General features: G+C 40.9%; 1 protein-coding gene across 4 annotated transcripts in view; it reads left to right on the top strand.

Moving 5' to 3' along the window:
* NAALADL2 (N-acetylated alpha-linked acidic dipeptidase like 2) overlaps positions 1-12997 on the top strand; it is an 878960-nt gene that overhangs the window by 821600 nt on the left and 44363 nt on the right. For all 4 annotated transcript variants that reach the window (XM_026007770.2, XM_072752176.1, XM_072752175.1 and 1 more), the window contains one exon: positions 8177-8270. In XM_026007770.2, coding sequence (XP_025863555.2) covers positions 8177-8270 — 94 coding nt within the window. The remainder of the gene's footprint in view (positions 1-8176; positions 8271-12997) is intronic.

The following is a 12997-nucleotide window of genomic DNA, read 5'->3' as shown; positions in this document are numbered from 1 at the left end:
ACACTCTGGGGCCAGCCTCTGGGACCAGCATCTGCGTTCACTCACATGCACACCCACAGCCAGACCCCCTGCAGCCACCTGTGGGCCTGAAGCCAGGCCAACCCCATCCACAGGCTCGTGTTGTGAAGGGTACCTGCCAACAGCCCCTGTGGTGCACACTCACATGCTGCCAGCAGCAACTCTGGTTACCAGACCCCCAAAGTGCACGGGCCTGCAGCCAGCCTCTGCAGCCACCTGGGTGCTCGCTGATTGCCCACGTCCTGCAGCTGCTCATGCACCCACCACTGGCCCCAGCCCCTGCTTTTGCCCCCGGGTGTGGCTGTGGCTATGGCCTGTGGCTGGCCCCTGTCATCATTCAGGCCCCTGCAGCCGGCTCCCCAGCCACACAGGTGCACACCAGCGGCTCTGGCCACCACGACCCCGTGCCCTGTCCCCTCCCCTGGGGAAGCCGGCCCAATAGCCGTTCCAGCCATCCTGAGCCCTGCACAGTGCTCGCTGCCCAGGATCCTGCCATTGTCATTGTCATGCACCTCAGCTGCCCAAGCCAGGGAGATACTTAAATCTCCACTTGTTTGTGAATTTTAGTCTTCATCTTGCCATTGGTTTCGAGTTTCACACCATGCGATTTGACTCTTCTTAAGACTTTTTTGGTGTGTTCAGCTGCTATGGGACAGAATGTTCTGTAACCCTCTGTGAGGTCCATCCGGTCAAGCATCTGGTTTTCGTCCAGGGTTTCCTCATGGATTTTCTATTTGGATGACCTGTGCACTGTTGAAAGAGACCTAACCTCCCCCTCCCCCCCCGTTACTGTAGTGTTCTTTTCTTTCTTCACGTCTGTTAATATTTACTTTATATATTTAGACGTCCTCATGTTGAGTGCATAAGTATTTACAAATTTTATATCCTCTGGTGGGATTGACTCCTTTTATCACTGTGCTGTGACCTTCTTTGTCTCCTATCATGATCTCTATCTTGTGTAAGTTAAGCTGCCTCTGCTCCCTGTGGGTTTCCATTTACGAGGAACTTACTGTTTTGTTTTGTTTTTTTCCCTCCACTCACTTTCAGTCTGGGTATGTCCCTAGAGCTGCAGTGAGCTTCTTGTGGGCCACGTGGAGCTGGGTCTTATGTTTTTGTCCCTTCATCCACTCTTTTTATTGGAAAATTTAGCCCATTGACATTTAAAGTAATTATTGAGACACGGACTTACTATTGCCATTTGTTCATTGTTTTCTGGCTGTTTTAGAGTTCTTCTGTTTCCTCTCCTGCTCTCATCCCAGTGATTTGACAATCTTCCATAGCGTCATGCTCCAACTGCTATCCTCATTCTTGTGTATCTGTTACAGATTTTCCCTTTGCTGTTACCATGAAACTTACCTAAAGCATCTCATATTTATGATAGTCTTATTTTAAGCTGAAAACAACTTAAATTCAAATGCACACTAAAGCTTGATATTTTTACCTTCCCACGCCCCCACAAGGTTATGTTTCTGATGCCCCAATTTACATCATTACCTTATTTATCTGCTAAAAAACTTATGGTAGTTATTTCTTAAGGTTTTTGTATTTTGGTTCATACTTGGTTTATGTGATTTCCCAGCCACCATTGAAAATCAAAGTATTCTGGATTTGACTATATATTTGTCTTTATTGGTGAAATTTATCCCTCCCTGTTTTCCCATTACTAATTATCATCCTTTTGCTTCAGATTCAAGAGTTCCTTTTAACACTTCTTGTAAGAGTGTTAGAGAGTACTGGGCGTGAACTTCTTCAGTTTTTGCTTGTTTGGAAAACTCTGAACTGCTCCTTCAATTCTGAAGGACACATTGGCTGGGCAGCATATCCTTGATTGGCTTTTTTTTTTTTTTTCTTTTCGCACTTCCCATATATTATCCCGGTCTCTCCTGGCCTGTCAAGTTTCTCCAGAAAAATCTACTGATAATCTTATGGAGGTTCTCTTATATGGAACAAGTTGTTTTTCACTTTGCCTCTTTTAAGATTCTCTCTTTGCTTGTAACTTTTGACAATTTAGTTATAATGTGTTTTCACATGGTTCTCTGTGGATTCATTTTATTTGGGTCTTATAAATTATGAAACTTTTCAGCCATTCTTTTTCTTTTTAAATAAGATTTATTCATTTTAGGGAGAGAGAAGAAATCATGTGTGTGTGAATGAGGGGAGAGGCATAGAGAATCTCAAGCAGACTCCCCACTGAGCCTGGAGCACAGCCTGGGGCAACCTGGACTTGGATCTCATGACCCTAAGATCATGACCTGAGCCAAAATCAAGAGTTGGACACTTAGCCAACTGAACCACCCAGATGCTCTAGCCATTATTATTTTTTTTCTAGCCATTATTTCCTTAACCAAGCTTTCTAATACTTGTGATCTCACTCATATGTGGAATATAAAACATACAACGAATGAGAAAATAAATAGAATCATAAATACAGAGAACAAACTGTTACCAGAGGGAAGGGGTTTGAGGGAATGGACAAAATGAGGGAATTGGATTGGGAGATAGAGGCTTCTGGTTATGGAATATATGAGTCTCCAGGATGAAAGGCGCAGCATAGGGAATATAGTCTGTGCTATTGTGATAGTGTTGTGTGGTGACAGGCGGTAGCTGCCCTTGGGGTGAGCAGAGCATCAGGTATAGAGCCCTTCAATAACTATGTGGTATACCTGACACTAAGGCAACATTGTTTTCAATGATATTCAAAAAATTTTAAAGACGTTTTTAAAGCTTTCTTCCCTTTTCTCTTTCTCTTCTCCTCCTGGGACCTCTAGGATGTGAATATTGACTTATTTTATGGTATCCCATGTGTCTCTTAGTCTGGTTCTTTTTTATTCTGCTTTCTCCTATTTGTTATTCTGATTGGATGGATTCATATCTTTGAGTTTGCTGATCCTTTCTTTTGCTTGATCTAGTCAGCTATTGAAATCATCTACTGAATTTCTCAGTTCAGTTGTTGTATTCTTCAGTTCTACGATTTGTTCAGTACTTTTTAAAATATTTTCTGTACCTTTATTGAAATGCTCACTTTGCTATGCATTGTTCTTCTTATCTTGGTGAGCAAATTCATTATTTTGATCTCTTTATCTGGTAAATCGCTTACCTCCATTTCATTAAGGTCTGTTTCTGAAGTTTTTTTCTTATCCTTTTGTTTGGAACCTATATCTCTATTTCTTTACTCTTCTTCACTGCCTGTGTGGGTTTCTGTGCACTAGATAAAAAACAAAACAAAAACAAAACAAAACAAAACAAAACAAAACAAAAAAACAAAAAACAAAAAAACAACTACCATTTCTAATCTTGACGGAATGGCCTTGTGTAGGAGACAAAAAATGTATTATTCAGCCCGGCCCTAGCTCTTGGTTTTCTCTTATTTGTTTGTGATTGGGCTTACAGTGGTTGAGGGTGTGCTAAGATCTATTTGTGTCCCAAAGAGGAGAATCTCAGTCAGCAACTAGATGTAGGCTGATTGGAAGCAAGGTCCTCAGGACGCAGCTCTGGAAGTATGTAAATAAACCTCTTTCAGGGAAAGACTAGAAAAAAGACAATTCTACTAGCTTTTTATTTTATTTTATTTTATTTTATTTTATTTTATTTTATTTTATTTATTTTATTAAGATTTTGTTTATTTATTTGAGAGAGACAGTGAGAGAGAGCACAAGCAAGGGAAGCTATAGAGGGAGAGGGAGAAGTAGGCTCCCCGCTGAGCAGGGAGCTGGATTGTGGGGTTCCATCCCAGGACCCTGGGATTGTGACCTGAGCTTTAACCGACTGAGCCACCCAGACACCCCTTCTGTTGGCTTCCTAAGTGCTGAGCTCCAGAGGGATAGCCGGTTAAGAAATGATTCTTTGTTTGCAGTCCTGTGAAACTTAGGAATGCAAGCTCCATGGGCCTCCATAGCCAGGGTTCAAGGGGTGTGTCCCCGTCCCCGAGGTGGCAGTTGTAAAAGCTGGGGTGCCAGATAGGTATATAAACTCCTTCTAGGAGGATATCGGTGGTTTGGAGGAGGCTGTTGGAAGAATGCTAAGATCGTATCTATTGACTTCCCTGTTCTCTGGGGAAGGAGATCACAATCGTGCCTGGATGTGTGTTGTAGTAGGCACCTGACCCTCAGGCAGCAGTTACAAAATATGCACGTAAGCCTCCTTCAGGGAGGACTGGGAGATTGGCATATCCTCTTCTCATTTCAGGCTGAACCCTGAGGGGATAGCTGATTAAGAAATGGGTTTATTTTGTTTGCCGCAGCCCTCTGGGAATTCAAACTCAATAACTCAAGCCCCACCGGCCACCAGAGCCAGGCAACCAAGGGGGTGCATCTTCTGGGTGACAGCGATAAACCTGGGCACCAGGCAGGTGCCCAGGCTCCTTTCAGGGAGACACTGATGAGCAGGGCAGAGAGACAATGTGAAGAGGGCACGTGGCAGCCTCGGTCTCCGGAGAGAACTGCAGGTGGCCCCTAGGTGTGTGTTAAATCAGAACCCTGATGCTCAAGCTGTGGCCTTTACGATATGTAAATAGACCTCTTTCAGAGGGCCACTGGGATATGGTCAGTTTTTGCTTGCTACCTCTTCACTGAGCCCTGGGGACTCACAACAAGTCCTCACAGGCCCCTTAAGTCCTGTTTCTTCATTTGCTATAGTGTTGTCAGCTTTGTGGACACAAGTCTCATTGGCTTGTAGGGCTAGATGTTTTGGGGGCCTGTCCCTCCGGTGGAAGTCTGAAAGGTTAGAGCACTCCATGTTGGATCCAAACCCTTCTCTCCTCAGGGAGAAACTGGGAGTCGAGAGTTTTCTTCCAATTATACGTTGCTGTGATGTGCTAGTGTTTATGGTCAGAGTGCATCTCGGCCTTTCTTACACATTTCAAAGTAGAATTTTTATTGGCTGATGTGTCAGAGACACACAATTAGATTTTTTTTCCCCCGGAAGGAATTGTTTTACGTGTAGCTGTAGATTCGGTGTGTCCACGGGAGGAGGTAAGGCCAGGATCCTCCTATATTACCACCTTGAACTGGAACCCAGGAAGGCTTACCCTTATACCTATGTTTTTGACGTAGAATTAATTCCCCCACTACCCGCCTCTAGGTTTGCCAAGATAATAAAATGAGACATTTAAGTGTAAAGCTTAACTTTGAAAACAGCGGGGCTTCATATAAATACAAGAGGAGCTTGCTTCGGCTTGCCTGAAGAAGAGTGATTCCAGAGTGGATGAGAGACTAGGAGTATGGCTCATCTCCTCCTACTTCATGGTGAGACCTATGCAAATCCCCCTCTTGCTTACGAGGCTGCAAATAAAGCGGTGGGGTGGAAGCATTCTATCGTGGGCCAGGTGCCTCGGAAGTCCCCGGATTTGTTGTCAGGTTCTTTTTGAAAGAAATAGCAAGGTGGCTGGCTTACGCTCCAGTTGTTGGAGCTGCCAAATGACTCTTAAGACAAAGCAAAACAACTCACAGCAGTGGCACACGGTGAAGTTGCCTTTCTCTTCCCTCCCCATCCTTTCATTTTAATCTTTTATAATGTGTGGCTTCCAGATTCCAAAACTGTAAACAAAACATGTCTGTTCTGCCGTTTCCATTATCCAGTGCAAATTGAAAAGAAGAAACCATAATGCTTCTTAATCTTCTTTAAAAATTCCTTTTTACAAATAATTTATTTCCAAATATCAGCGTTTCTTACATGATTTGGATGTAGTGAGGTGGCATAGAGACAGAATTCATATCAACCTATTGCAGATAAAGCTTTTCCCCTGAAAAACAGCATTATCAGAGTAGGCAGTTTCCCAGGATTTGTGTGATCACTATTCTGGGGATGAAATTCTGCAAATAAACCGGAGGCATTGAGGGTGGGGGAGGGGGAAGCGGTTACTACATTTGGGAGAAAAATATCTCAAGGAAATAAAAGGACACCCAAAGTGTTCCTTCACCCTCTTTCTTTCTAAGAGATGTAGGTTTTTCAAGCATTTAGAAGATCAAATTGAATTTTACTTTTATCATGATACAAATTGTGCAAACAACTGGGAATTATGGCTTTTAAATAAATGGAATTTGACCCTTGTCGAATCTGTAGATGTGCATATTTAACATCGTATTTTCCCCGTAAGTTGTTGTCTTTTACGTGTTCTATAATGTCTCGAGTTAGTGTGCTAATTTCCCCTGTGTAGTTTCACAAGACAATATTTTCATTTACTAACAGCATTTCATAGTACGTTAATAACATCAACGCAGCCACATTTCCCTGTGTGCCGGCTTCAGGGTTATTAGAGATGTAGGGACATTTGTTAAGCCCAGGTAAATATTAAACATCAATTGAGAGAGAGGGAGAGTAACAGTGGCATGTGCTGCCAGCAGGAAGTTCCTCTGAGATGTATATGGATGCAGACGATTTGCTCAGTCGAGGAAGCAGATGCTCGTTCAGCTGGAGTGCATATGCTGGTTTCAAGCACAGCCCTGGAGCCGGGGCTGGGGGATGTGCATGTATGGAGATGCCAGGTATGAGTTTTGGAGATGCCAGTAGAGGGTTTTTTTTTTTTTCACTTGACTTAAACATGGACCCCAAAGATACATAAATGATACTAGGTTTTGACAGATTTTGGAAAAGTCATTATTAACAGAGTAAAGCCTTAAGGAAAATAGTAACGGAGAGTTTAATGGAGTTTTTCAGACTAAATTACATTTATATTTTCTGATTCCTAATGAAAACAACAGTTTGTTTTATTTTTTTTTTTTGTAAGTTTTCATTTAAATCCCGGTTAGTCAACATACATAATACTAGTTGCAGGCGTACAATTTAGTGAGGCAGCACTTCCTTAGGACACGGGGTGCTCGTCATCATCACCCCCTCCTTAATCCCCGTCACCTATCTCACCCAGCCCCCTGCCCACCTCCCCTCTGGTAACCATCTGTTCAGACTCAATTATATTTTAAATGAAATAAATTGATCATTAATTTTGTCTGGAGTTTTACTTAGTCCCATAACCAGATATTGATTTTTCAGTTATTTCTCTCTACTGTTTATTTTATTGTATGTCATTCTGAACTGCCTTATAAGGAATTATTTTATTTTATTTTATTTTTATTTTTTAATACATTTATTTTTTATTGGTGTTCAATTTGCCAACATATAGAATAGCACCCAGTGCTCATTCTGTCAAGCACCCCCCTCAGTGCCCATCAACCAGTCACCCCCACACCCCTCCCACCTCCCCTTCTACCACCCCTAGTTCATTTCCCAGAGTTAGGAGTCTCTCATGGTCTGTCTCCCTTTCTGATATTTCCCGCTCATTTTTTCTCCTTCCCCCTTTATTCCCTTTCACTATTTTTTATATTCCCCAAATGAATGAGACCATATAATGTTTGTCCTTCTCCGATTGACTTACTTCACTCTGCATAATACCCTCCAGGACCATCCATGTCGAAGCAAGTGGTGGGTATTTGTCATTTCTAATGGCTGAGGAATATTCCATTGTATAAATAAAATAAGGAATTATTTTAAAGTTTAAATATTGCAACTTCTTGAAGGAGGGTGATATGTCTTAATATTTTATCTTAAAAAAGGAGAAAATGTTATATGCCTTTATATACTATTTAAGACATGAAAAATACACAGAATGTGTTTTCTTTCCTTATAGACAAAATTAGGGGCACCTGGAGGGCTCCGTTGGTGAAATACTACCTTTGGCTCAGGTCAGGATCCCGGGGTCCTGGGATCAAGATCCAGCGTGCAGGGCTCCCTGGTCAGGGGGAGTCTGCTTCACCCTCTCCCTCTGCCCCTCTTCCCCACCCATGATCTCTTTCTTTCAAGTAAATAAAATCTTTTTTAAAACACTAAAAAGAAATCTAGTAATGTGTGGGGGGCTCATTGGTTGAGTGTCTGCCTTTAGCTCAGGGTATGACCCTGGGGTCCTGGGATCGAGTCCTGCATTGGGCTCCCTGCATGGAGCCTGCTTCTCCCTCTGCCTGTGTCTCTGCCTCTCTCTGTGTATCTCTCATGAATAAGTAAATATAATCTTTAAAAAAAAGAAATTTAAAAAGAAATCTTATAAAAGTATATTTTATCCTCTGTGTTTTAACTACTGTGGTTATATAAGAATGTATGAAATAATGAAAAAGCAAATCAGAAACCCTTAATACTGAATGCTAGCATCTTTTGTGTTTTTCTCTTTCAGCTCACGGGAGAAGTGATTTTGCAAATTGCCAATGAACCAGTTCTGCCCTTTAATGCACTTGATGTAGCTTTAGAAGTTCAAAACAGTCTTAAAGGTAATTTTTCTTTGAATTATAGAATTTTCAACAAATGAAAAATTGTCTAACTAATTTTTAATGAGCAATGGATAAAATCTTATGCTGACTTACTAGCTATGGCAATGCAGTGACTCCCTTCGTGGGGAGGATTATGGTCGAGAGGGGCTTAGAAGAAATCTGACCACCACATCCACAGGAACAAGGTGTATTTATGTGTGAGCACCAGACAAAATATCTGATTATAGAGGATGTTTCCCCTACTTTCCTTTATCAGAGAGATTGAGCATTTCAAACTTCTGTTATCATTTATAGGTTCCCATTGGAAAAATGCAGTTCAGGTATTTTCCCAAATAAATAAATAAGAGAGTAGATAAATAAGTTTATACCTAATATTCAGTCAGTTCAAACAAGACTGACTGGAAGTTTTTCCTTGGGGATTGATTCCTGAGGCATGGGCTCCATGCCGTTCCACTCAAGTGTTGGCTCATCCTAGATTAAAGGTGACAAGAAAATAAATTTGGCCGTAGTTTCAATACTTTCATATTCAAATATGTCTCTTTCTGCAGAATTCTAAGACTATTTTAATAGTTACTTTCATTTCCCTTTCATCTGCATGCAGATCTTTCGACTCAACTTACAATTTGCAATTTGTCTTCATTAACCGGATACAATGGGCAGTGCTGCAATTGGAGAATGCACCCTCCTCTTTGAGTCACACATCTTGTTGTCAGATATTTAACGTGTGATTTGTAGGCATATACTTCTCAACGCAAAAGCCAATACCTGAACTAGAGTTACTTAAGTAGTAATCCTTAGAAAATGGATTATTCTTTTTCTTTTTTTTGGGGGGGGGGAGGGGAATGAATTATTGTTAACAACCAAATATTTCCAGTATCTGAAAGTTGAATACTTTTTTTTTTTTAAATTTTGACTACAGGGATTGCTTAACCTGGAGAATACGACAACACAATTTACAACACAATACCCCCTCCCTCAATGATTCTAATTATATTGGCGGTTGAAAGCAGTTGAACTGTTTACGGTTATTTGTTCATATATGATGTGGCCTCAGATGATTCTGTTTTCAGTATTTTTAAGCTAGTCTCTATACAGTTTCCTTCTTTTTTACTTTTGTCAAGCTTCTATCTTAGACTTGCTTGATGCAAGCTTTCCATGAACCTTCAATTTGTAAAAAAAAAAAAAAAAAAAAAAAAAAAAAAAATGTAGTTTCTGTGAAACTCAGGAAAGCAAAGTGCAATAAAAATGAGAGATGCCTCTATTGGGGGCAGCATGAGAGTTCAGAAGAAATATAGATATTTTAACGAGATGATTCAACACAATTATTCAGCCTTCAGCTGGGGATTCAGATATAGAACTGATAGATTTGGATTTAATCAGGCTAGAGCTCTAATGGGAAAGGGACAAAGAACAAGGTAAGATAAAACTGGGAGTATGCACAAAGGAGCGCCCATGGAGGTGGGCCAAAGTATCTAAAGTGAGGAGATGAAGACAATGAGGGGGAACAGAAATGAAGGAGGATTGACAGATGCCACTTATTGGTGCGATCAAAGAACTGACAGTGAGTGAGCTAAAAAGACTCATTTGCTAGTGGCCAGCAAATGGGATTATTAAAAATGCGATCATGCAAAGATCAGAGACATCGGTAATGAGAGTTTTCAGGCAAGGGATGGGAGGACAAAAGGCCAAGGGAAAGAAAGTCTATCATAGGTGGGTATTGAAATTACCAAGAATTAAGACCGGACCAATACCTGTAAGGGAGAGTGACTGAACCAGGCCCTAAAGCCTTCCCAGAATGAGCAGTAATGACCCAGAGGCACCTGCTAGTGTTCTAGGGCTGGCGGGAGAAGGAACACCGCCTGGGAGGGCTGTGGTGGAAGCGGTATCGTCAGGGGATAGGCAGGTTTTGTTCAAGGAAGAAGGTACAGAAAATATTCTGAAAAGAGGCCAGGTTAATAATTCTTTCTTTAATAGTCACCTCTCAAGGCGTGTCGGTACAAGGGGGGAAGAAAGCTTCAGGCATGACACAGAGATTTCCACTGCAAGCTGATGCTCCTAAGTCTCGATGAACCGCTCCCTAACGTCACGGTTCTTGGCTGGGTGAGCCCAGGAGCATTTTGGCCTCTTGCTGGTAGGTCGGACTGCCTCTGCTAGACCTAAAGAACCTTTCCTTTGGTTGTTGGTTTTGTTTTGAATTGTATTTTCTTTGATGTGAAACTCTTTGGGTCTCCTTGCTGCTTTCACTCAGAAAGATGCGGGCAGACTTAAGATGTGCCCATAATAGAGACACAAAACAAAGCCAAACAAACGTGATGAAGAAGTAGAAATATAAGCAAAAAAAAAAATATATATTTTTATTATGACCTAAGTATACATATTTGTTCAAAGTGGATATGATTCAAAAAAAGAAGAAAAAAAATGAAAAAAAAAGTGGATATGATTCATCACCTTTAAGCTACACATTTTCACATCTTCGCCATCCCAATTCAAAGTTATTTGCTCTGTGTCAAAGTGAAAGATCATTCGAATGTGTGCTACACAGTCGGCGACTTGATGTACCTGTTCCATTTTGCCTACTCTGGTTATGACCTTATTACTAAAGTAGAATAGTGTGCTAATGTGTGAACAATGGACACCACTTACAACAACTAAATAAATATTTCAGTTTCAATTTTAGCTACAATGCTGGATGATTTCATTAGCAACGGAGTTCCTGTACCTTGTTAAATGAAGCATCTAATTTTACTGCTTATACAGGCTTTAATTGTTGATATATTGTCTGATTTTGTTATGACACCTCACAATGATGAGTCTTAAGTTCTCAATCACAGGTAAAAAAAAAAAAAAAAAAAAAAGAAAGTGACCTTCAAGGCTGAACCATAAAATAGCGTTTCTCCCTACTGCAAAGAGTTTACATACGAAGGTCTCTGAAACCCAATTGCATTTTCAGCGGTGTAATTTTTACCCCCTGACAACGGGCCATCTTGTTTATTTATTACCCTAGTTTACAGTAGCAGCCGACCATTCTCTACCGCTCTCACAACCACCAGAAAGAAGGATAATTTACCAGTGAATAATTTGCTTGAGTTGATTTATTGGATGGTCTTGAAAGCTCATTTTGACTGAGTGACCTTGGCTCTTAATATTTGGCCAATGCCAAACACATAATAGTTAGAGAATGAATATTTATATGCCGTACACGGAGATAGAGTGTAAATAGCGACTGATAAGAGAACTGATACGCCTCAGGTGTACTTGTGGCAAAGGAAAGTATGTCCAAACACTGCAGGCACAGGGCTCCAGGACTGGTGTGCGGGCGGCAGAGGCAGGTGCCAGCGACACCCCGGGTACCGCCACACCTTGGAACCTGGAAGCAGACTAAGGAGGGAGCACTTGATGACCTAACTAAATTCACTCCTTCTCACTTTCTACACAATTTAAAGTTTAAAACAGCACTTTTCGAAATAGCTGAAGACTATGTGAGTCTGATGCTCTCTGTTTAATATCTGCTATTTTTCTTTGTTGGGATTCCGCTATTTACCATTATTGTAAAAACTGCAAATGACCAGGTAAAGTAAAAGTCACCTTCATTCGATCTGCCCGTGTACACATTTATCTGGTACAAGTCGGACTCAGCAGGAAACAGTTGCGAAGTGGGTGGCTCGTTGCCACCTGGTGATTGTCTCACTAAATGTAAGACAGTTGTTGGCGGTACTTCCTCCAGTTCTTGGAAAAACTGACAATGGTGACTTTATATGACTTTACTTTCTTTTTTTATTAACTCTGATAGTTGGTTAGTGTCAACCGTTTCATTGTAGAAGGAGGGATAGTATCTCAAGGTGGTGATGTGGCCACAGCAAGCGCACCGCGTTCCCCTACATCTGTAGTTTCCTATTGTCAGTGTGTCACTTGGTTCTTTTCTAGCATCACAGGTGATTGACACCCATCTGATGTCTTCTTTTTTTTCTTTCTGAGTCATTTATGCTGAATGTCCCAAAAGGAAAAATTAAGTATGTGCTTTATAAGTTGCCCGAGTCTAGTCATCAGTACATCTCGGTTTTAATTACCACCCATTCGAACGTTGGACTGCCCTAGAGTCCAGAGTGAAGAGTGGCTGCACTAGGTACTGGGTCCTGTGCTCATCCTCAAAAAAAAATTCCAAATCCATCCGTCTAAAATCCAAACAATTCTAAGAAAAGATTTTATTCCCATGGAAATTTTGAATCATGTTAGATTTCTAGTGGTTTGACCCAAACTGGCATTTCTGGAACTTACCATTTTGTGTGACAAGGACTTAAAAGGATTCTCTCAGAAGTAGCTTACCTTGCTTGCTCAAATTGAGAGAAATTCAATAGAGATTGGCCATCCATTGGGTACAAATTCCCAAAACTATGTTTACTGTCGGCCCACAATGTGTTTTCGTATGGACTCTGACTACATAACTGTCTTAAAGATGAATTTTATTTATTTATTATTCCATATTATTTTCTCTTAAGCGCTGTGTCACAATTTGTTGCAGTTCCTACAGCTCCCCTTCGTCATCGTTTCCTTCACTACTCTGAGCACCTCATTCAAGTACTTCATTTAAAGTTTGCTTTTCAGCACCTACATTTTATATGTGTCACTACATTGATTGAAATACGGTAATGACTTCTTACCATATAATTTTAAATTTTAAATTTCCCATCATAGTAATGGGCTGTTATATTGTGAATTTTTTTTCCCCT

This window comes from Vulpes vulpes, chromosome 3 (assembly GCF_048418805.1).
Source record: "Vulpes vulpes isolate BD-2025 chromosome 3, VulVul3, whole genome shotgun sequence".
NCBI lineage: Eukaryota > Metazoa > Chordata > Mammalia > Carnivora > Canidae > Vulpes > Vulpes vulpes.
The sequence above is the reverse complement of the archived record's forward strand: the minus strand, read 5'-3'. Positions and strand labels throughout refer to the sequence as shown.